Source organism: Elgaria multicarinata, chromosome 9 (assembly GCF_023053635.1).
Source record: "Elgaria multicarinata webbii isolate HBS135686 ecotype San Diego chromosome 9, rElgMul1.1.pri, whole genome shotgun sequence".
NCBI classification, from domain to species: domain Eukaryota; kingdom Metazoa; phylum Chordata; class Lepidosauria; order Squamata; family Anguidae; genus Elgaria; species Elgaria multicarinata.
In genome coordinates, this window is record NC_086179.1 from 71,701,058 (window position 1) to 71,727,000 (window position 25,943).

Genomic DNA, 25,943 nt, shown 5'->3' on the forward strand with positions numbered 1-25,943 from the left:
GTTGCCCTCTCTTAGCCAAGCCTACTTCACTGGATTGTTGTGAAGACACAGATCAAGGAGAATTGTGGGCTACTAGGAGGAAGAGAGTTGGTCAAAAATGAAGGCGAGCTGAATGGTGTTGACAACTTGGATAAGAGCAGGATTATTCTACGTGATCAGGTTTAGCAGTCTTGATCCTATACCACACAAGTCACTGAAGTATACTATCAGGAACCAAGGAAATAGTCATGGGCCTTAGCTAGACCTAAGGTTTATCCCGGGAACATCCCAGGGTCATCCCTGTTCATGTAAATGACACACAGGATATCCTGGGAGCAGGCAGGGATGACCCCGGGACGACCCGGATAAACCTTAGGTCTAGCTAAGGCCAGAGTTAGCAGGCTTTGCTATAGAGAGATTGCCTTCCTCCAATTACAGATCACAACTCTAAAGTGCTCTTCAGTTCACAACAGCAGCATACTGAATTTGGGACTGTCAACATGCTTTTAACCAGCTTTATCATAATAGTTCTGTACCTTCCTTCAGATTCAGATTTAGCTCAATGTAAGTACGTATAGGACTACAATTGCACAACAGTTAGAAGTGAGGAAGTATAATCAATGGAATAAAGCACATATATTTATTTTCCTTTTTCATAAATGCTGTTATTCCATTTTTAAAAAATATTATTTTGTATCATTCTGTGAACCCTAAATAAAGGGTCTTACATATCCAAAATCAGGTTTTATTATGAATCCTGAATTAAAAAATTATAGCTTCTCCGAACCCTGTGACCAGAACACTTCAATGATCTAAGTTGAGAAATGTACTCATCTGAAGTACATTGACATATACGGCAAAAAACTATACGACAAAACAAAGTTTAGTGCCAAAAGATTCCTGCTTCTTCAAAAATGTGTCATTAGCCCTTTTCTCTGAAAGGGAACTGAAACAGGCATCTTACTGCCCAAAATCCATACTATTTCCAAATTTGGGAATTTGTATCATAAAATGTAAATTATTTGAACTTTTCATGAAAAAAAATAGCAGCAAGCAGGGGGGCAGACAGTAGATGCAACTTAAAAATTAGGAAGACCAGCCAAAAGCCATGAAATAAGTACAAAATTAAAAGTTAAAAATAAAACTGAGAAATAACACATAACTTCTTTCAGTCCTGATCCGTTTTGAAAATGCGTATATCGTTCTACCATCATAGCAGGAATGGGCATCAATATTGCTGATGGAATAAGTCCCCCTTCCCATCTGCAGCCCCCCATATCTGCTGTAAAAGGTTGCAGAGCTCTCCAGAGCAGATTTGAGAGGCACACAGAGGGAGAGCAAGGGGAAGTCCTTGCATGGCATTAGACCGAAACCAGTGTAGTTTTAAGAACATAAAAACAGCCATGCTGGATCAGACCAAGGAACCATCTAGTCCAGCACACAATGACAAACCAGCAGTCCATCAAGGACCCATAAGCAGGACACAGTGCAACACCACCTTCCCACCTTTGAAGTCAGTTTTACTTCAAAGGTCAGTTATTCTATAGTAGGATGGACATCTGTGGGAGGCATAGGGGCCATTTTGCCCCCTCCCGCTCTATGGACCACACTGGGGAAGGGGAATTAAGTTTTTTAAAATGTTTTTAAAAATCACGACTTTGCTGCCAAAATTTGATAGCAAACCAATCTGCAATGCTCAGGAGCCCTCAGAAGGTTAAATTTAGCTTAATTTGAGCCTTTGGGCACTCTGTAGCAGCTACAGAGCACTAAACCCAACAAATGTAGATTTCAAAGGAGCTAAATTTGACCCCATAAGCGGTTGATACCCACTACACCACACTATTTTGTTTGTAAAAAAAAAATGGGGGGGGGAGAAAATTCATCAGGTGGCAGGAAACTTGGGCTGCCCACTCCTCTTCTAAAGGATGTACTATGTATGGATATCAGCCTTAAATCTGTAATGAAATATGGTCCTTACCTCATATCTTCAATTTTATAAATACATGCAAATTAGCTAATAAAATTGAGGAAGAGAATTCAAATACATTTACCTGAAATAACTTCCAGTCTGCTTTATTTCCAAATAAAGTACATTTATCCAAGAAGCATGTACATTCAACATAGAACATTTCCAGCAACAGTTACAGTCTATTTTCCATTCACAGTTTTTTTAGTGCAAAGCACTAAAAGGCCAAACACTTATCTATCCATAAAAGAATATTTTTTTTATTTATGATCAACATTTTTAGATATATTTTATACAAAAACTATATATGGACACAAGGCTTTCCCTAAGAAAGGGAGTTGACCAATATTAAAAACGGCATTTCTTCAGCTGTTCAGTATCTTTTTAATTGTGGCAATTTGACACAAATCACTAAACATTTTCTAAAAATTTTAAAAAAAATGTGCAGAAACCTGCCAACAAATTTCATAATGGTAGGTATGCTACTGTTTTGCTATAGAATCGATTATAAAATAGACAAGAATCAAGCAAGCCTTTTATAAACTTTACAGTGAAAGTCAAGTGCTACCTACAGTGGTCATTCAACATCTTGTGGGCAAAAAAAGAACATCCTTGCACTATCTTCCTTAAACAATATTAAGGAACTACAAAGCAATGGTTGTATATGAATTGTCTAAAAAAACCCAACTATCTTTACATAAGTATTAGTGTACTTTAAAAATAATCACTAAAAGAAATTTAAACTGGAGCTATTAAAGTGCGTGTGTATTTTTTAAAAAAACAACAACAATTAAAATAGGGGAATGTGGGTCACTTGTAAACTTCCATATGAAAGACTGTCCAATATGGTAGCCATGCAAAATTACTCTGGATCTTTGCAGCAAGTTCAGTACAGTCAAATTTAATACTCCCCAAATTAGTCAACCATGAATTGAAATTAGAGCAAAGTCTAGAATTATTACAATTTAATTACAATTCATTCAAATTATCTAAGAAACTGTTCATATACATTCATTTATAAAAAAATATTTTTAAAGTACATCACACAACAAGTGTTTGCTTAGTAGTATATCACATTGAACATAAAATATGTTCAGCAAAATCAGGATTAAGTAGGGACCACGTCTATAGAACACATGTTCCAGTTTATAGTTTCCTTAAAAAATATTTCTTCTAAAAGTATTTGAAAAATTTCCCTTTTAAAACTTTTGCTTCCTATTACCAACACTACTGAACTGCATGGACTAAGTTGGCTTTTAGCTCTAAGGGCCATTTTAATGCAGCTTAATTGCTGTTGAAAAAGTTGGACAAGGTGTTATGCTTTATGAACAGTTAATACATTTAGTAAGAAAATATCTTATAAAAATATTTATTTTCATAGGTACTATTCAAGACATTAGTCAGTGGTTCTATTTCCAAATTTTACCACACATCATTTTATGTTAAGGAGAAATATGAATAGCAATATAATCTTTAGTCTACTTAAAAAGAGGTGGCTGACTGTAATTTTGCTAATATTGGGTTGTATCTAATTGGAGTCCCTGACAAAAGCTCTTTGATTCAGTGGAGGCTTCCAACCATGGAGTGCGAAGGGAGCTGATTCCCGTGATTCCCCCTCCTACTGCAGCTATCCCATATCACCTCCCACACTATTCTGAAGGGGCCCTCAACCCTACAGAGCAGAGTTAGGGGGCAGAGTCAGGGATGTGGGGGGAGGATATATCACTGAAAATCACCTGACTTAAGCTTCCTCTGGATCAATGAGCCTTCCATCAGCTGAGGCTGAATACAGCTCAATGACCCTCTCTTTATTATTTAGCTTTTTTAAAAAGAATTTTTTTTTCACCAAAATTCTACCAACAATCTGAGGGTGGCTTCCATATAGCTGGATGCTTGACTCTGTGTGTGTGGAGAGAGAGAGAGAGAGAGAGAGAGAGAGAGAGAGAGAGAGAGATCTTTTCACATTAAGAACCAGAATTCACAAGTGGTTTAATACTGGGAAGCTACCTTCAGGTGCTGGAGGCTTTGGGACTAAAGTATCAACATTAAAATGCTCTTAATAAACATCTGTTAGAGAATACGAATCTTTTGTATAATACAGTAATGTAAAAAACTATTCTATCCTTGACTGCTGGTTGACAAAAGATATTTCCATTCAAACAAGTTAATTTAAAATTGCCCTACATTCCTGATATATATTCATCCATTGTATAAAATGGTACTGTAGACTATTTGATCGCTATCCAACTTTTAAACAGGGTCTGCGGAAATTAACATTATGGTTAAAATTCTGGATATGAGGGGCCAAGGATCAAAACAACAAGCTCAGATAAAACAAGGATGTATTGATATTTGAGGGGCTGGTATCTTGTATCATATGGGAAATGGAGGGGTTTTTATGCAAAACTGCTAACTCTATGGTTCAGATATATATCATAATTTTATGATAGTCACAAGTATATCAGCATTTCTGTGACAACTCTATGCCAAAAATGTTTGCTAACAGACTAAACCACAATTAAGCAACACAGCACCCACACAGCCGTCTCCAGCCTATCAAGGCTTTCTCCGCCTGGTCAATACCAATGAAGTGCAAAGTTAATATTAAAAAAACACCTTTGGAACTATGGTATCTACTGCTAATCAGTATTCCCAAATAAAATATTAAACCTTGAAGAACCAACCCTGTACAATTCAAACTGTACTAGGTTCAGTGTCCTGAATGAAGACAAATCCAGAAATTAAACTCTTAGTTTCATACTATAGAAAAAATGGCATAAAAGAATAAATGCAAGATTCTTTTACTTCAACAGCATCAGATCTATGAAGAAATGTGTGTATGAGCTGGGGTGTACCAATGGAAAAGTTAGGCAAACATTTAAGAAGGCACTAGGTGTTCCTCACCAGACAAGAGCTTTAGATCTTGTACTTCTGCCTTTGGTTTTATTGTTTTCTTCAGGTGAATGTGACACATTTGGCTTATGAGTTTTCTTATGATGTTCCAGGAAAGTCTTTTTGGCAAAAGCTTTCCCACATTTATTGCATCTGTGCAGAGAAAAGTTTTTTGTGACTTTCACTTCAATGCCAACATCAGCTCCTTCATACTTTTTACTTGGCGAGTTAGAGGTGACATCCTGTTTTGAACCATTTTGTTTACCTTCATCCCTCTGAGGGCCTCTTTTTGCCACCTTATTTAGAACACAGTCAATTGGTTTTTTTATTGCTCGGATTTCTAAACTTGCAGTTATCTTACCAAGATAACGTGAAGACTTTTTATGTACTACAGTTATATGTCTTATCACATCACGCTTTCGACGTGTTTCGTAAGTGCAGAGAGGACACCTGTAGAATTTAACATATATGTTGTTTCCATCTGTGTGCAACTCAATATGTTTTGTTAAATTTTGTTTAGAAGTAAATTGACGTTTACAGAGTTTACAGTAAAGCTTTTTAAAATCAAAGCCAGCTGAAAGTCTTGGTTTCCTGGGCTTTTTGGGACCACCTGCAAGGGATTGGTTACTTGACTTAGAATTTTCAGAACTCAGCTTAACTTTATTTCTCTTAGCAGACAGTGTGCTTTTCCTCTCAGTCGACGGTGCGCTTTTCCTCTCAGTCGACGGTGCGCTTTTCCTCTCAGTCGACGGTGCGCTTTTCCTCTCAGTCGACGGTGCGCTTTTCCTCTCAGTCGACGGCGCGCTTTTCCTCTCAGCAGAAAGTGGGCTTTTCCTCTCAGCTGATGGTGCATTCTTTCTCTCAGCCGACAGTGCATTCTTCCTCTCAGCCGATGGTGCATTCTTCTTCTCAGTCGACAGTGCATTCTTCCTCTCAACTGATGATGCATTCTTCCTCTCAACTGATGGTGCGTTCTTCCTCTCAGCCGACAGGGCATTCTTCCTCTCAACTGATGGTGCATTCTTCCTCTCAGCTGACAGGGCATTCTTCCTCTCAGCCGATGGTGCATTCTTCTTCTCAGCCAATGATGCATTCTTCCTCTCAGCCAATGATGCATTCTTTCTTTCATTTGAATTATTTGTTCCCTTCCCTTCATTCTGTGGAAAACTGAGGGTGGGAGGCACAGATTCTGCAGATTCTGTTGGTTCAATTTTAACTTTGACATCCATATTAACAGTGTTACCAGGCTTTTTCTCTCTTTTAGTATTCTTGGTAGAAAGAGTTATCTTATGAACAATTTGCATATGCCTTTTAAGCATTACTTGGGAACTATATTTCCTCTTGCACAAGAGGCATTTGCAGGCAGTTAAGTTATACTCAACCTTTGATGACTTTTGCTTTCGGGTCTTAAGAGATTTTTTAGCAGAAGCTGTATCCAAAGATAAAGGCTGCCCAGGTTTTGTAGCTATATCAGGAGTTATGGAATCCCTCCTCAGTCCCCTATGCACTTCATCAAAATGCCTCCTTACGTTGGCTTTTGTAGCAAAGGATTTAAAGCACACAGGACAACTTCTACCCAATGTTACAAGAACATTCTTGTTGCGACCCCTTCTGGATATCTGATTTGGCCTTTTTTTAATTTCAATAAATTTCTTTATTTCTTCCATCTTTTTTTTGTGCACTTTTCTAATATGTCGGCGTACACTGCGTCTGGAATGAAATTCTTTTTTACACAGACAACAAATTAACTGATGTCCAGAATCAGAATTATTATTGCATTCCACCTCAGGCTTTGATGATGGAGTAGGTTCTTCTGGAGTCAATGTTACCTTGTTAGCAGCAGGAGAAGGAATAGCTACAGTTTCTGCTTCTGAAGGAGCTGGAACCGATTTAGAAGGTTCTGTGGGAGGTTCTGGTGTTTCTATAGGAGCTTGATCAGGAGTGACAATCATCTCAATGTTCTCAGCTGAGCTATCAGCCTTTGAAACATATTGAAACACAGCATTCTGATTCGTTTCTATAGGTTCCAGACGAATTACATAATCTTGCTTGTCCACTCTTGGATACATAGCTTCTAGAAGATCACTTATGGCTTGACTTTGTTTATCATTTACGTCAGGAGAGTCTGAAAATATAAACAAATGCTTAAATTAAACAATTTTACAATTGTCACTAAGAGCTAGAAACTTGCTTTTTAAAAAAGTATGCATTATCAACATACTTCTGTGATGTTTTACTGTTTGTTGCCAATGTTATGATGTAAGCATTTGCAATGTTTTGATGATTATTGCCATTTAGAATGTAAGTGTGGACTCCAAATACAAAACGGATAACGTTATTGAGAGAGGGAGTGAGTGAGTAGAATGTGTGAGCTGAATGCTGATTGGCTGGTGGTACAAAGGGTTGTATTGGCAGTTAGCATCAAGAGGGAGGAGTTAGGGAAGGAAGCAGGATTTGTGTGAAGAGATTGTCAGAGAAGAGTTTGGGGTTTGTCAGAATTTGGGGGTTTGTCTGGGTAGGGTCTAGCGTGAGTGTAAGAACGTGTTTTATTATTTTGGAGGAGTGAGAGGGATGAGAAAGTGTAGTCTAGCGGGTAGAATAGGCAGAATTGCAAATGAAACCGTATGAAACAAACAAGCATTACAACAACAGAAACCGTAAGCTTTGTAACAGTATAACCCTACTTAGTGACAATTAAAAGTTATTTCTGTTTTATAAACTGGAGTGGATTCTTGGAGAACCTGAGGTAGGGGTTTGGCGTTAAATGGTGGCAGTGGTGAAGGATAAGAGTGAAAAGAGGGTGCTGGGCTGGTTGCTATGGGGCCAAAAAGAGTTGGTGAGTCACAGAATCAATGAGCAGCACTCTCTGTGAGAGATACTCCTTGGTTGGGATCCTTTGGTTTATAAAGAAATAAAGAAAAGTTCATAGGGCGTATCACAACTTCATCGGTAGTGAGTGTTTTGCTGAAGACTAGCAGGCCTAATTATGCTAAGATAACATTAGAAGGAGACAGACAGACAGACCGCAAATCCTTTTGTTTTGACCAACCTGATTAACTATCATTCAGTTCTCCTCTCTTGGAGGAGAATCCATAAATTAACCTACACCAAGTGAAAGGAGAAGGATACAAAACAAGATCCCTCCACTGGCTTCATGTCTCAATCACACATAATACGAAAAGGACTTTCCTTTAAAAAAGGAAGGTGGGACAACATAATGTTTAAGTACATGTAATCACTTTTGTTTTTTCCTCCTTACATTTAAGCAGTGAAAATGAAGTACATGCTCTTGTCTTTAAATTTTGATAAGTATTCAATTTTTTTAATATAACATTTAAATCACATTAAGTGCGCTTTAATTTCCCCCTCAAATATTTCAAGTCAAATACTTGTAGTGTAAAAGAACAAAAAAAGTAACATGGGGTACTTTTTTAAGCTTTATTGTTTACTAAATATAAATAAAATAAACATGCTAAATTAGATTACTCTCTAGGGCATAAAAATATTCCAATGCAAATTAGCCTAATTTGAAATTTAAACTTTTCCAGAAAACCCACATCACTGGATCTGTCTTTTGATGTTGTTAGTCTGTTAAGTGTCATTACATTCCTACTGTGGCACTATGTCAGTGAATTCATCATGCGCAGATAACACAACTGAGATTTAAACATTTTAAAGTATTTTTAAATGCCTATAAATCACTCCAGGAAATAGGAGTTGGGAAGAAATAATTAATTCCATCCTTAAAAACAGAATATAATTATCAGAACACACAAGAAAAACTATTCCATTATAAGCTCACTTGATCTAATGGGGAAAAAAACCTGTATTTTTACAAGAACTTTCTAACAAAGCATAGGTCAATGTTGTTTTAAACATCAAGAATAATGATTTAAGAAGACAAAACTTACTATCATCCATCCGCAGACTTGGAGGACAATAGAACTTTTTATGGGTTATTAAATTTGGTAATCCTCTGAAGAGACTGCGGCACAATTTACATTCAAAAATGGTGTCCACATCTTTCAACAAAATATGTTTAAGTTGTTTAGTTCCTGAAACAACAAAACAGGTATCATTAACATTAGACACATTTAGGACTTTTAATTATAATTAATTTCAACAGAAAAATTAAAGATAAGCTGAAATCTCTCCCACTAAAATAATTAGGTTTACAACTTACATGTAATCCTGACACAAGTCCAATTGAATGCCTATCTAAGGGCCTTGCTAGACCCTACCGGTTAAGCCGGCAGGGAGGCGGGGCGACGGCGCGCTAACTTTAGCACGCGCCGCCCTGCCTCCTAGACGGCCGACGCGCAGGGACTGCGGAAGCCCTGTAGCGTCAGCCATTATTATTATTATTTTGTTAAAGGGACCACGTGCGCCCCGAAGACTCCGGAGAAGGTAGGTGGAATTTTTTTAATTAAGCCCCCCCATCCGCTCCTGATCCCCTCCCATGCCTCCTGCCCACTCTTTCCCCGCCCTCCCTCCCCGTCCCCTGTGTCACCCTCCACCGTCCCCTGTCGCCCTCCGCCGCCCCCTGTGTCGCCCTCCGCCGTCCCGTGTCGCCCTCCGCCGTCCCCTGTGTCGCCCTCCGCCGTCCCGTGTCGCCCTCCGCCCTCCCCTGTGTCGCCCTCCGCCCTCCCCTGTGTCGCCCTCTGCCGTCACGTGTCGCCCTCTGCCATCCCTCGCCGTCCCCTGTGTCGCCCTCCGCCCTCCCCCAATCCTGCCGGTCCAGCCTTCCCCCCCTATGTCCCCCCCCGGCCCGATGGGCTCAGCGTTCGTATGAGCGCTGTGCCCAGTCCGTGGCTTTTCCCGGCTACTCGCGAGTAAGCGGGTAGCCGCAAAAAGCCAAGGACCTTGCTAGACGTTCCGCAGCTCTGGACTCTGGCCGGGGCTGCGGAAAAGACGCGTCATAAGCGAATTCGCTTATGGCGTGTTAAGGGAGGTCTGAGCATGGCTTGACCCCGGATAACCCTGTGTGTCATCTGGATGCACAGCAGGGAAACCGGGCCTCAAAGTGCGCTAAGGCCTCGTCTAGCAAGGCCCTAAGAGTATATAGTATTGCAGCCATAGGCACTTAACTTTAGCTCAATTGTGCCCTTAGTACCTTTATTTAATTGTTTTTAGAAATATATTAAAAATGAGATTTGCATTAACACATCCAAAAAAAAAAGCTTTCAATATCATAGGTTAACATAATTTCTGGATTTCACCATAAATATGATACAATGTCAACAAACATAGTTTCAGTATTAAATGCAAACACATTCTGTAAGGAATAAATTATTGGCTATAAGCTTTATCTTTTACAGCCGCTTGTCCAAACAGTGCTGAGCTGCTATAACAAGGGGCTTATAAAACACCTGACAAGTTCTGACATGTTGCAAGTTCAATAAGTAATTATTGGGTAGGGAGGGGTGGAAAACATACCTATTAAAGATACATTCTGCTACTATGAATGTCAAGGAAGGATTGTATTTCTTCTTCCTGCAAGTTTAGACTGGAAAAATATGCTGACAATACCTATGGCTAGGTACTACCAAACTGATTCATCTTCCACCTGCCCATACAACATAATGCAAGATAGATGCAGTAGAATTTTGTTTAAAACAATAGTAGTACCATTATGGACATGCAAAAGTCAAACTGCTGCTGCTGATTCCAATACTACAAAATTCTAGGTTTTTTAAAGTAGTCTTATTTCTTCCAGATATAGATCTGTAAAATTAAAGTGTTTCCCCCCAAAATTTATATATATTTTTATTTTAAAATTAGTCTAACGCATGTTAATGTATAAGCTTCCTGAAGAGTAGCAATGCAACTAGCTAACTAGGCTTCAAAAATATTCAAAACTACTCTGTTATACCTCAAGGCTGAAATTATACTTTACGTCCTTCTATTTTCATACAGAACAGCAGCTACTCATTGCTGAAACTAATAAGCTGGTACATTAACATACAATGGGTTGCAACTGATGTAAAATTATCTTTAAACTAGGGTGACCATATTTTGGAAACCAAAAAGGACAACATGGTCGCCCCCAAGGGGGCATGTCCAGTACCAAGGGGGTGTGCCCACCCGAACATAGCCTTGGTCACATGTCTGATTTTACAGCACACATTTAAGACAAATCTGTTCTACATAACATCTTAATGTTAAAATCACTGAAATAAAGAACAAGTGACAGATTCAATGTATCTGAAATTAACTTCACTCACTCCTACTTTTGTAGGTTTTGCTGTACTTTGAAGCTTTTGCTATACTCTCTGTGTTACATTCTCCCCTTCCCTCAAATATCCTTTCTGACTGTATCTTCACTCATTGAAAGCTGTGGTTGTTGTTAACAGGGTTTGCTACTGGCCCCAGATCTGTTTCAAATTTGGTATGGCTAAAGCTCTACCTAAAAGCTATCATGGTGCCAACTTTCAGCTCTTTATCTGTAAAAATGACAGTTTAAAAAATAATAATTTTAAAACCTCATTTTTTAAAAAAATCCTAAAAAATCAATGGATGAACGGATCTGTTTCAAATTTGGTGTGGCTAAAGCTCTACCTAAATCCTATCATGGTGCCAACTTTCAGCTCTTTATCTGTAAAAATGACAGTTTAAAAAATAATAATTTTAAAACCTCATTTTTTAAAAAAATCCTAAAAAATCAATGGATGAACGGATCTGTTTCAAATTTGGTGTGGCTAAAGCTCTACCTAAATCCTATCATGGTACAAAGTTTCATCTCTTTATCTTTAAAAATGACGATTTTAAAAATAATAATTTTAAAACCTCAATTTTTAAAAAATTCCTAAAAAAATCATTGGATGAACGGATCTGTTTCAAATTTGGTGTGGCTAAAGCTCTACCTAAATCCTATCATGGTACAAAGTTTCATCTCTTTAACTTTAAAAACGACGATTTTAAAAATAATAATTTTAAAACCTCAATTTTTAAAAAATTCCTAAAAAATCAATGGATGAACAGATCTGTTTCAAATTTGGTGTAGCTAAGGCTCTACCTAAACTCTTTCATGGTGCAAAGTTTCATCTCTTTATCTTTAAGAATGACGGTTTAAAATAATAATTTTAAAACCTCAATTTAAAAAAAAAATCCTAAAAAATCAATGGATGAACGGATCGGTTTCAAATTTGGTATGACTAAAGCCCTTCCTAAGAGCTACCATTGTGCCAAGTTTCATGTCTTTATCTTAAAAATGACAGAGTTATAAGCATTTTTGTTAATTCCCATTAGAGCTGCTCTTTGAAAAAAAATCCGGATTTCCCATCTCCCTCCCAGATTTGCCATCAAAAACCCGGACAAATCCGGTCTTATGGTCATCCTATTTAAACTTAGTTCACCTTGCAGAACATCAGGGCCAAATTATACATTAAGATAAACGTGCTATTTTTAAAATGTGTTTAAACTGGCCACTTTTAATTTTGACAAATAAGAAACCCTGGAACTATGATCTGGAACATGATGCTCCTGAATGGGACCCTATGTCAGTTCCCTGCCAAAAAAATCTCAAAGCATAACTTAGGCAGCAATTTTCACATTCATACTGAAAATCCATTCCTTAATGTCACAGACTCTCCCAAAACAACATTTGCTGTGGCATTAGGGACAAAAACTGGCTGTATCTGGTTTTGCCCCAAGCAAACCCGTTTGTGTACAGCTTCAGGCTTGTTCAGTGCCCATGCACACTTGGCCAGCCCCGCCAGTCCCTACCGCAGATAGCCGCAATATAACACTTCCGGGAACAAGACCCCAGGCAAACAAAAACTCTAGTTTCTGTAATGGGCATATAGCGCCCCTTCCAGAAATGAGTGTTTTCACTTGCATAGGGGCTTGCCTCTGGAAGAACTGCAGTAGCCATGATATAGTAGCATGACAAGTAGTAGTGACTGGTTTTGGTTAACATGAAACAGGCCAAGTTTTGAAAAAGATGTTGTCCCTGTGCTCTTCACCTTGGCAATGAGTTCAATGATTAGGTCATTGTATTAGGACAGAATTTTTCAAACTGCTTAGAGATGTGAAGGCCCAAAAAGAAACTGTTTTTCCCCAAAGCATTTTTGGGGTTTTTTTCCAAAAAAATGGGGGGGGGGAATAAAAAATGAAGAAAAATGGATTATGGGATGTTTTATTTTAGCATTATGAAAAAAATTAGGATAAGGTATTTATATATTTACTTTTCCAAATGATTTCTAAAAACTATGTACAGTATCAGATTATTACAATTTCTGTGCATCAAGGACAAGCAAGTCCTAGGTTGCAAACTGAGACTACAACTCTCAAATGCAAGAGCAAGATGCATTTCTGCCTATAGGGGGCACTGCCACTGAAGCAAAGACTAAAACGGATAGTGATAGCTATAGCTCAGAAAATGAATCTGATTAAATTTCATGCATATTCATTGAATCTTGAGCCCTTTTTCTTCAGTTTTTTTGTGGAAATGGGTGCTTTATGTCTGCTTGACACTGTGGAGGACTAGCAGAGACATAATTTTCTTTGTTACTAATGTTGATGGTTTCTTCTGTTGTTGTTTTAATTGTTTTTTGCCTGCTCTTCATAAACTGGCAAAACCAAAGAGGTTCCTTACAGTTCAGGAACTTGTAGCTCCATCTGTTACCCCCAAAAATTAAAATTTAAAAAAGTAAATTCAATTTGTAATAATTGCTTTACTACAATGCACTTTTAATATACTAAATGTGATAATTTTATGCCAAACCAACTTGTACATAATTACATTTTATGTTCCTAAATTAACAAAATCACTTTCAATCTGTAAAAAGTGCTAATATTGCATTTTTTTTCAATTTTTCCCAAAATTTCCATCCCCCCGAAAACCCCCAGAAAAAAACCCATTTTCCCATGGCCTCAAAATTTCCGGAAATTTCACATATCTAATCCTACTATCCACATCTCTCCATTCATCACAGGGATTGCTGACATAGTTGAAAAGAAAGGCTTCTCTACTTGGGGAGTTAGTGTGGTCAGTAAATGTGTGAGGTCAGGAAGTGGTAAGGTGAGGAATGTGTAGAAATGTCCATTATCTCTTTTCTGCTTATCAGACCTGAGAGGCTTTTAGTTAGTACAATCTAACCCATAGGACCACGGAGATAGGGTCCGGCGTGTTCTCAACAGCAATGTTCCCGATGGTATAAAACTACAGGTTGCAATATGGAATACAATGAAGACACAAATCTCGATTCACACTCAAGATATTAGCATCACCAGTGGGAGGTTCAGTCCCTCCCTACACTAATGGTGTCCATGAGTGCAAGTCTTTACTCTTTCCTATTGTCAGGAAATGGATATCATTAATTCATTTGGAGAGTGGGTGGGGAAGCAAACTGCTGCATTTGAGACAGTACTTTATGGAAGAAAAAAGGTCTATATAGTAAATATGCATGCCAAAAGCATAAGTCCCATTGTTTCCAAACTATTAAAAGAGGGATATCTTACATTAAGATGTATACAAATTAATAATCACATACTGAAATACACTGATTTCAATTTAACTTTGAATGTATGCAAAAGCAGAGATTTGAAATATGCTGACTCAGTGTGTGTGTCCCCCTTCTCTTTTTGTCTAACCCCCAATGTAATTGTACCCCTGTCTAGGATTACGAGAGAAAGTACATAAGAAGAACACTGCTGGATCAGACCAAAGGCCCAACTTATCCAGTATCCTGTTTCCCACAGTGGCCAACTAGGTAACTATGGGAAGCCCATAAGCAGGACATCAGGGCAATAGCCCTCTCCCACTATAGTTCTCCAGCAATTGGTAATTCAGAGACATGCTGCCTCCGAGCGTGGAGGTATAGAGCCATCAAAACTAACAGTTGTTGATAGCCTTATCCACCACGAATTTGTCCAATTCCCTATGAATTGGACAAATTCATAGGGAATTAAGTTGGTGATAGAAGCAAATTCATAGTTTCTTTCCTGGAAGTGTATACGAGACCAACACAGGGAAAAAAGCCATTGTAATTGTATTTTGTTTATTTTGTACATTTCTATACTGTCCAATAGCCAAAGCTCTCTGGGCAGTTCACAACACTTAAAACCACAATATACAACATAAGATACAATATCAAAATTTAAAAATACAGCATGAAATAAAAACTAAAAAACAAAATAAAAACTAGCAGCAATGCAAAGATTTAAAATACAGCAAGAGATTTAAAACAACAGAAACTGAAAGACTAAAATGCTTAGGAAAATAAGAAGGTCTACACCTGGCACCAAAAAGAGCACAACACAGACACTAGGCGAACTTCTCTGGGAAGCTTTCATTTACATAATTCCTTTCGTTTTGATGGTATTTACACACAGGATATCCCGGGAACAGGCAGGGACGATCCCGGGATAAACCTTAGGTCTAGCTAAGGCCTGACTACACTGCAGGTACAAGTGCCATTTCACATATGGGGGGGCGGGGGGACTTAGGCCTTAGCTAGACCTAAGGTTTATCCCGGGATCATCCCGGGGTCATCCCTTTTTCATGTAAATGACACACATGATATCCCAGGAGCAGGCAGGGATGACCCCCGGACAATCCAGGGATAAACCTTAGGTCTAGTTAAGGCCTTAGAAACATTTTTTTAAAAAATCCACCATTTTCAAGATACAATTATTTTATGAAAGGATCCTTGAGAAACTAAATGATCAAAGAGGCAAACAAATGCTAAGCACTGGTTCAGCCAGTTTGTCCATCTGTGCCAATAGCTGCTCACATGAGTAGGCAACTCAAGTCAACAGTGCAGTTGGGCAAGCATATAGATTACAATCTTAGTGGTAATTTTGAGAGCTACAGCTGCTGGTAGGACTTCCATAGCTATGTTCATCTGACACCCTCAGAAAAGCACACAGCTTTTGCATTAATAGTTATTGTAAAAATGAGCCAGGGAATAGACATCCAAAATGCCATCGAGACAACATTTCAAGCAAGACATATTTTGAAACCGTGCCTATGCAAGAAACTTAGCCTCTGAGCTTCAGACCACCTGGTTCTTTGTGCATCCCAACATACAGTGAACAAATGCATCATTTGACTGCTTCATGTGAAAGGGACTAAACTAATACCATACCAGGTGAATTCAAAATGTGAAAGTGACACACACTTAGATGGATTTTTATTTATTTTTAGAATTTGCCAGGTTATGTCATTTTCACAATTTTGATGGTGACACAAAATGGGACTGTGGCACAAAACAGCATATTGTATGGAAATTTTAGAATTCACTTCTTTACTCCTACTTTTGGTGGTGGCACAAAATGGGATTGTGGCACAAAAGAGCACAATACTAGCTCAAAACTTTGGCACAGTTTTGGAGGTGATATGACAATGCTGGGGTTTTTTTAGTGTAAACTATGAACTTCCATTTGCTGTATCAGCACACAGAGGCGGGTGACAGCACAAAATGTGTGATTTGTGGCACAAAACTTTGGCACATGTTTGGGTGAGAAACTAGTTTGGGAGGTTCATAGTTAACAAAGCTTTTCAGGAGTACAACATTTCAAAGTGGGTTAGATAATTTAAAACAATACACTCTCAATAAAGATTTATACAGTACAACTAAAGACTATCACAACAGAAGAACATTTAAAATGCTCTGTCAGATTAAACATCTAAACAGAACTTCCATGTTCAGAGGCTGTGGTTCTCTGGGGAGTTCACGCAGCATCTGACTGACTAATGTTGGTAACAGAATGATGAAAAGGGTGGACAGTAAGATTTAGCATGACCATTCTTATGTTTTTAACACAAAAATAATGATTTTATGTTTTGACAAATTTACATTACCATGAACATATCCATATACATAGAAAAATATAACAAAAAGGGAACTAGTCATACCTGATCGAAAACATTCAATTATTTGTTGAATGCCAGATTTAGATGTTTGAAGAGGCTGCTGCAGTAAAGGAGGATCTCCAGGCTCCAGCATACGTACTGCAAAATATTTAGAAGAAGCAGTAAGAGGCAATATATGGCACATATTCATATAGAAATGTTAATTACGCTAAGGCTGTACACACTTATATGGAAGTTCTATTAAATGCTGCAATATGCTGCTGAGTATTTTTTGATGTCCGCCTGGCGCTTACACTGTACTCCTTTCATCGCCAGCTGAAGACCTTTTTATTCTCCCAGTATTTTAACACATAATTTTAACTTAAATTTAAATTTTACTGTTTTTACTCTGTATTTTAATTTTATATCAATTTTGCTGCGTGGTTTTTATTCTGGTTGTGCTTTTTATATTGTATTGTGTATTTGTGCTTTTAACCTGTTGGTTGTCTTACTATGATTTTAATTTTTGTGAACTGCCCAGACAGCTTCGGCTATAGAAATGTAATAAATAAATAAATAAATAAATAAATGTCCAACTCCAGCACAATTATACTGTCTGTAACTGAAGAGACTGAAACAACTGGGCATGATTAGCCTGGAGAAGAGAAGACTGAGGGGAGACATGATAGCACTCTTCAAATACTTAAAAGGTTGTCACACAGAGGAGGGCCAGGATCTCTTCTCGATCCTCCCAGAGTGCAGGACACAGAATAACTGGCTCAAGTTACAGGAAGCCAGATTCCGGCTGGACATCAGGAAAAACTTCCTGACTGTTAGATCAGTACGACAATGGAACCAGTTACCTAGGAAGGTTGTGGGCTCTCCCACACTAGAGGCATTCAAGAGGCAGCTGGACAACCATCTGTCAGATATGCTGTAGGGTGGATTCCTGCATTGACTCGATGGCCTTATAGACCCCTTCCAACTCTACTATTCTATGATCTATGATTCTACTCAATCTCAAAAAGGCACAAAAACACACTACACTTCTAGGATGTACAGTTAACCACTGGAAACAACTGTTCCATGCATTCAGTTCTACAAAAACATAATGGTTAGAAATAAGGCAATAATGTTCTAGATCTCTATATTCAGTCTAGCTGGTCCTACCTTCAAGCTCTCTTTAATAGGGCCTGGTTTGACTAAGCGGTAAAGACTAAAATGACACTTGTATAAACCATTCCTTAATGCGGTCAATGCAATGAAGCAAAACGTATTTATAACAATATCTAAACATACTTTCAAAAAAGTAAATCTTGTTTCAACCAGACTGTTGTGGTTTCTCATAAAACTAATATTTGATTTAAAAATCTTAATTATAAGTCATATGAGTTTTAGTTGAGTAATCAATTAATTAAATCTGCATAAGTGTGTATATTCCTCAAAAGCAACATATTTTCTTTGTTGACAATGACACATACATGCATCATATTCAGGATACACCAAAAAAAGGCATTCCTCCAATATGAAAAAATGGTGAATTCCTCTTAACATGGTTCTTGCCATCAGATGTTTTTATAAATAGTTTGAACAAAAAACAATTGATGATGCAATCCTATGCATGTTTAGACAGAAAAAAACAACATATAACTCCCAGAATCCCTCTAGTCAGCCATGCTGTCTGGGGCATGCTGGGAAATGGGACTTTTTTTTGGCTAAACATGCATAGGATTGCAGCCTTAATATATTAACTGAACAATTTATTATGTATTAATTGACCATAATAGCAAAGTAAACAGTTTATTAATTCTATTAATTTAACCTATTAAAGCTGAAATCCAATACCCATTTAATCTGGGCATAATCCCCATTTCATTTAATGGGACTTCTGAGGAATGTATTGGAATGTAAGCCTATGCGGCAGGGTCTTGCTATTTACTATTTTACTCTGTACAGCACCATGTACATTGATGGTGCTATATAAATAAATAAATAAATAATAATAATAATAATAATAATAATGAGGAGGTGCGGATATGATTGCATTGTAAAATGATTACACATTACGTCACTGGTTTCTATAAAAATATATATAATAAGGATGTTAGCCAGTATACACAAGGGGCTCATCTACACCTATGTGTCTTCTGGGAGGAAGCGGGGGAGGATCCCGTGCTTTCCCACTTCTGGGATCATTCCCCAGCGTCCAAACGCCAGCACAATGTCCCGGAAGGAAAGAGGGACGTCCGGCGCAGCAGTTTTGTAATAGACTTTTGTGCAACAACGCAGGCATGAGTACGTGATTAAAAAACAACAACTAAGAGCCATCGCTGGTATGGCAAAACAACTCCCCGCTTCACCACCACCCCGATGGGTGCGGAGCCCCCTCGCAGAGCTCCGTGCCCAGTGGCAGAGCCCCGCTACTCGCAGGGAAGAAGGGACACCCTGGAAAAACTGGGAAATTCACAGTCCCAGTTATCCCAGGGAAAGTATCCGGTTGTCCCTGCTTGACCCCAGGATCCCGTGTGTCATTTGGACGCACAGGGACGACCTAGAGACGACCCTGGGATGTAAGCATGGTGTAGACATGTCCAAGGTTTTTTGCAAGGCACACAGTCTGATCCTATACTTATTTACTTGGCAATAAGTTCTATACTTTAAAAGACTTACAACCAAGTAATTGCGCATACATTTGCATTTTAATTGATTCACAGTGCAAACCTATATGTTTTTACACTTTGCCAGGAACAAAAACGCCTGATTTTTAAAACAGTGGCCATTATTAGACCCATAATAAAGCAAATGTAAGGAGCATTTTTAAATTGCAAGCTTGAGAGCAGGAGCTGTCTTCTTTTGGGGGGTATATATATATTTGTTCTATGTGCTACTTTTGATCCTTTTCAGCTAAAGAATGGAATAAAAAGTCTTTAAAAATATATGTCTACTCAAAAGTCCCAATTAGTTCAGTAGACTTCCTCTCAGGTAAGCAGATATAGGATCGCCTTAGGTTGTAATCCTATACATACTTAGCTAGCATTGCACTGCGTGCCTTCTTTCTTTTTTTAAATCCTTTCTGAGGCTTCCCCATTATATTGGAACATACTTTCTAACATTCAATGTTCTTTTTCCTTTTAAAAATGTTTCTTAAAGTATCTTACCATTCCTTTTTTAGTTTCAGTAAAATTTGAACGATTCTTTTTAATATATATGTGCATAATTATTGTGTCTTAAATTGAAGCATACAGGAATATACAAGTTAGTGTTCTTTCATGTGTTTTTAGATTGAAACACATTTTTGACTGGGTCATGTGTTTATTACAGTGAAGTACCTAAAATACTTTTATCCCAGACTGTTTGTACACAAAAAAATTGCTCCACACATAGCTGGAACATAGTTACCAAAACAAACTGCTTATCTTCACAAATCCTGCTCACCCGCACACCCCTCTCAATCTGGTGCACAAGAAAGCCACGAAGACTTAGGCCATAGCTAGACCTAAGGTTTATCCCGGGAACATCCAGGGTTCGCTCCTGCCTGAGCACTGGATACCTTGTGTGTTACCTAGATGAACAGGTTTGACCCCTGGGCGATCCAGGGATAAACCTTAGGTCTAGCTATAGCCTTAATGGTATTATATATCCCAAAGAAATTTTATAACTAAACTTCCTGGAACAATTTTGACAGTTCTATAATATTTCCTTAATCATTTTAGATTAGAGTATAAAACTTAATATTTAAAGGTATCCTAATTCCATTACTACTGCATAATCGTTGCTCTTCATTTCTGAAAGCTTCTTCTTGTGACTAAAAATAAAAATCTAAAAAAGAAGCAATAGCATTAGTGCAGTACTATTACCTGGTTCACAGCACCCATGGTGATGGTGGTCAGTCTGACAACACTTGTCCCTTTGAGGCATTTTCTACATTAACGACCTACTTTCCTTCTACATCCAGTAGCTCGTTTCTGCTAAAATATAAGGGAATAGAAGATTGTATAGTTCTACATGTTATACCTACCAAATCATTTATCTAAGAAACAGCAGTGAACACGATATATACAAGAATGAAGTCTTCCATGTTCAGTTAATTTGAGCTTTTGAATGCACTTTTTTAGGTTGGGTTTATTGTTTTGTTTTTTGAAATGGTTAAGATTAGCGTGAGTGAGCCACCCACGGCTGCATAAGATTGGTTCAGAAATAAGGTGATCCACTTTCCCCAAATTTGGGGAATGGTTTATCTCATTTTTGAGCCAATACAAATCAGCCTAGCCTAGGCCCCTGAAAGCTCACAATCCCTCCCACCTCAATCCCCCTGACCCTTACTTTTAAACCTCACTTAACAGCAAACAGCCACATGGAAATAGATGCAAAGACATCTCTCCAATGTCATAAGGGCAAAAGGGCTCAGTAGAATGGGAAATGTATGTTTCCCAAGGGTGGTACTATGACTGCTTCTCAAAAGCTACCAGTCTCCTGCTTCCCTGTCCCCACAGTTGCATGCTATCACTGGCCTTGCAAGCCAATTAAGTGGGGTTAAAAGGGAAAGGGATGTGGGGGGGGGGTGGACTCAGGAAGGGACTGAGTCCCCCCCCCCCAAGAGAGAGACAAATTTAAGAATCTAATACTCACTTCTTTCAGGTCAGTATTACAAGCCACAAAAACTCGTATTTGAGCTCTAGTTACAACATACTTTGCAATGTGAATGGTCATTGCCAAAATACTAATTTATTCTTATTAGTATTAGTATTGTTGGAGTGGAATGAAATGTGCCACAGAATGAACAGCAAAACTCTTTTCCAACAAGGACCACAATATGTTTGTGGTCTCAGCACATTATCTGCACTCCTCCATCACCCAATGGTTTGCTTCAATCAACATGAGCGGGGTGGGGGTGGGGAATATGGATAGTAGAGTCAGTTGAAAGAATTCAGAAATGCAATACTTAGAGCTCAACAATTCCATTCCAGAGTTTATAGACCTACGCTTCCAATCCAATGCTTTGACACACTTGATCCTAAATATCTCCCAACACCATCTTTCAAAAGGCATTCATCAGCTATAGCAATACTATCTCACCACACCAAGCAGGATATAGCGTTATGAAAGCGATATATGGTATATGTCAATTGGCCTCAACAAGTTATCAGTGCACTTCAATACCGCTATAAAGCAGTAGTGTGGCTCCTGCCTTTTATATATTGCTTTCATAGTGCAATATCCTGCTTGGTGTAGATTAGGCCATCGTCTGTAATTTTGGGGTGTGATGCCACGAGTACGCTGATGACACCCAATTCTGTCTCTCCTTTCCATCAAAACCAAGGAAACTGTTTTGGTTCTAAATCTGTGCCTAATGTCGTTAATGGACTGGATGAGGGCAAATACACTGAAGCTTAATACAGACAAGACAGAGGTGCTTCTGGTCAGTCAAAAGGCAGATTAGAGAATAGGGATTCAACCTGCGCTGAATGGGGTGACACTCCCCCTGAAGACTCAGGTTTGCAATTTGGGTGTATTCTTGGACTTGACCCTAAATCTGGATCTTGGCAGTGGCAGGAGTGTGCTTGCACAGCTGAGGCTAGTGCGCCAACTGCACCTGTTCCTAGAGGCATCTGATCTGGCTTTAGTTGCATTCTGTTTGGACAACATGCTGTACATGGAATTGCATTTGAAAACTGTTCAGAAACTTCAGCTGGTCCAGAATGCTGCAGCCAGACTGTTGACCAAGACGTCTCCCTTGTTACAGCAAGCTTCACTGGCTACCAGTCTATTTCCAGGCAGAACTCAAAGTGCTGGTTATGACTATAAAACCCTATACAGCTTGGAACCAGATTTCTGAAAGACAGCCTTCTCCCATACAAGCCTGCCCAGTCCTTAAGATCTTCTGGAAAGGCCCTTCTTTCAAGACTGTCACAACCAGAAGCATGTTTGATTGCAATGAAAGAGGGTCTTTTTGGTGGCTGCTCCCAGGCTGTGGAACTCCCTCCCAAGGCAGTCTAGCTTCATTCCTTCTCTGTTATCCTTCTAACAGCAGGCAAAGACTGCTTTATTCTAAAAGGCCTTTGGCTTGCAAGTGAGTCTGTGGGTTGGGTTCTAATTTCATTCTGCAATAGTTATATTTTTATTATAATTTAATGTGTTTTATTGTTTTAATTTATTTTAAATTGATTCAAAGTCTTGACTGCCATTTTTTGGTAGAAAGGCTGAGTACAAATCAAATAAATAAATAAGGACTGCTTTCTGTTTTTAAAAAAGCCAAGGCCAAACAATATTTGACTTCTGAGGTTGAACATTAAACATGTATTTTTGAGATTAGCAAGATGACAACTGTAGGATTCATTCTAGATATTACAAAGATTATCTATGGAATCCATATAGGTAATCTTGTACTCTTATCATGCCTTCTAGCTACCTAACATCTACAAGGTGTTTTATTCTCAAATTATGTCTATTCATGACCCTAAGGAGTCCACAACAGTAAGGACATTTACTTTTCATTCCACAGAAAACACTACATTGTTCAGTGACTACCGACTCTTCCTCATGGAAAGTTGTGGACACTTATAGCTGGTGGTATGCACATTTATTCAGAAAGTTCCACTTTTTCCAATGAGACTTATTTCCTTCATATTACACAGAACTGCAGCTCTAGCCTTCAAGTAAATGATTGTGCTTAATATCCTGGCACAAAAAATACCAAAACAGAGATGCCAGTCTCTAAGGAGACATAATTCTACAGTGCATGTGGACTGCATGTGCAGTATTCAACAGGGGCCGTGGATACACTGGGCCCCGGTCCATATACATCCAGTCCCGCCAGCCCAGGACCATATACAGCTGTGTTGTAGTGCTTCTGGAACCACCCCCAATGCACATGAAAAAGCTCATTTTTGGAAGGAACACAACCTGCCCCTTCCAGAAAACAGTGTTTTCATGCACATTGGGGCTCAGCCCTAGAAGCAGTATATCATGGCCATGCACGGACCTCGGCTGGCAGTGCTGGATGCAGACACATGGATGCCACCCCATTATTGAAAGATAATAACACAAACCTTAGGTTGTATAAATTAGCCTCTATTATTTGCAACATGATAGGTCTTCACTGGTATAGCAACTATTAAGTATTTATACTTGTTCATGAAATATTTTAGAATAGGAAACACTATTTAAGTCACTAATATAATCAATTTTTCATAGAGTTTTACATAGCCTTGATTTAATACAATCTACCCTGAAATCACACCTCTGCATTTACCAGACACCCAACACACATCCTACAATGCCTTACACTCCCAGCCACGCTACATCCCAGAATACTATTCCTACCACATACCGCCTCCCACATCCAGTGAAAGTGCTGGACCATTTCTTTAATACACTTCCAAGTGTGATGATCACACACAAGAGATTTTTCAAGCCTCACTTCATGACACCTTAGGAAAATAGAAAGCTGCTTTAGAGTCAGACTATTGGCCCATCTTGCACAGTATTGTTGATACTGACTGGCAGTGGCTTTCCAGGGTTTCAGACAGGAGTTTTACCTGCCCTACTTGTAGATGTCAGGGACTGAACCTGGGACCTTCTGTTTGCAAAGCATGTGCTCTACCACATGCTATAGCCCCTCCTCTGTACTCACCACATAAATATCACTAGCAAAATCTCCTCCTACATCTTGCATACCAAACTTTGATGTTCTTTTCTACAGATAAGCCAACGCCTAGGCAACTTAAAGCAGGCAACATCAGGAGTCAGTCTCCAGGAGCCATTTCTATTAGCGGGACTCAGTCCCCTTGCAACTGTGTGAAGATAGATGTGTATATGTAACCAATGTGCAGAACGTCTTTCACAACTGAGCAGCCAAACCCAACCTTCTCTTACCTGGGGATTACATGTAAGTGTTGATCAAAACAAATTCTGAAATCCCAGCTAATACACGTATCCTCACTTTCACAATATACCAAGGACCAAACATTGGAGGCCCAGGACCCATATCTTGGGCCCTGAGAGGTTGCACCTGACTGTCTGGTTGTCAAACCTAGCTTAAGGCAGAAGAGGTGTGTAGAAGAGTGTCCTTGAGGCAAGAGACTTTGTAGTCCTATAGAGGCCCACCATCCTGAGCTCCTTTCCTCAAACACCCCTTTGAGAAACTGTGGCTGATCCAGGCCATGTGGTCACCAAGCCCGACCAACCCCATTGTACAACCCCAGCATCTTCCTTTCTATCTCTAGCTTCTATACCTGTGATACACACGGAATAGAGAGGCCACATTCCGAAACAATACGGGAAACAAATCCCACAAAACGCCTCGCACGCAGCCGCCTCCCACTCTCCACCCACAAACGTGTCCTTCCACACAGCCACCCCCGGTGGCCCGGGCAACCCCTGGTCTCACCCGGCGCCACCTGTCACACCACCAGCCCGCTTCACACCGCCCAGCGTCAGTCGCCCAACCGGCCCGCTTCACGCACAGACACACACGCGAAGTCTCCGCACTCAGCCTCAGCAGCGGCGGGAAGGGAGGAGGGGGGCGGCTACGGCTGCGTGGGATGAAGCAGCGGCGGCGGCGGCGGAGCCGCCGCTCTCGCTGCCTGCCTGAAGAAGTTCCAGCGGCAACCGCACTTACGGAGGCTCCTGGAAGACGGGGCGGCCGCCAGCTCAGCCGGCGAGGCGTCTTGACGGGCTGAGGAAGAGGCGGCGGCGGAGGAGGACGGTTCGCCCACCGAGCAAGCCCTCCTTCCCCGGAGGTGGGAGCCTGGCTGCCGCGGTCTGACTGGATGGCAGCGCGCGCCGGAGGGAAAAGAGGCGAGGGCGCCGCTGGCTCCGCGTCCGCCTCTCCGCGGGGCCGTCCGGGCGGCGGCAGGTGACAGCAGGCGCGAAACGAGCCCTCACAGCGGCAGCCGCGTAGACCCGGCCTCCGCCGAGGAGGAGGCGGGGGAAGGGAAGCGCTCTCGCTGCGTCCCGGCTGGAACTTGCCGTCGCCTGTCCCGCCCAAGCGGCCGCGCGACGCGACCCCGGAGCCGGATGGGCGCAAGGGCAGGAAGTGACTGCGGCCGCGGCAGGCCTGGGGCAGCGCACCACGCATGCGCCGCACCCGGCTTCTCTCGCTCGCCAGTCCTCTCTCCCCCCCACCCCCTTTTCGCTCGCTCGCCCTCCTCCCGCGGAGCCAATCACACAGGTGCCTCCTGCTGCAGCGAGAGACTTTATTCCCGCCCGCGGAATAGAAAGTTGGTTGGGGAAGGGAGGGGGGGGGGAGCGCGGGCGCGCGCGCCGCTTGCCTCTCCACGTGCGCCGCAGCCAATCACAGCCAAGCAC

General features: G+C 40.1%; 1 protein-coding gene across 2 annotated transcripts; it reads right to left on the reverse strand.

Annotated features, from left to right (window-relative positions):
• Positions 1–2,021: 2,021 nt before the first annotated feature.
• On the reverse strand, positions 2,022–25,488 carry ZNF800 (zinc finger protein 800). Of its 2 annotated transcripts, none has more exons than XM_063134083.1 (5): positions 25,255–25,488; positions 20,492–20,599; positions 16,698–16,793; positions 8,749–8,892; positions 2,022–6,962 (listed from the first exon to the last, which is right to left on the reverse strand). In XM_063134083.1, exons 2-5 carry the CDS (start codon positions 20,550–20,552, stop codon positions 4,846–4,848), a joined length of 2,418 nt encoding a protein of 805 aa, XP_062990153.1. In that variant the 5' UTR covers positions 20,553–20,599; positions 25,255–25,488; the 3' UTR covers positions 2,022–4,845. The 2 variants fall into 2 exon arrangements, with proteins under 2 accessions (XP_062990153.1, XP_062990152.1); XM_063134082.1 differs by having other exon boundaries at positions 20,492–20,602.
• Between the last annotated feature and the right edge of the window lie 455 nt (positions 25,489–25,943).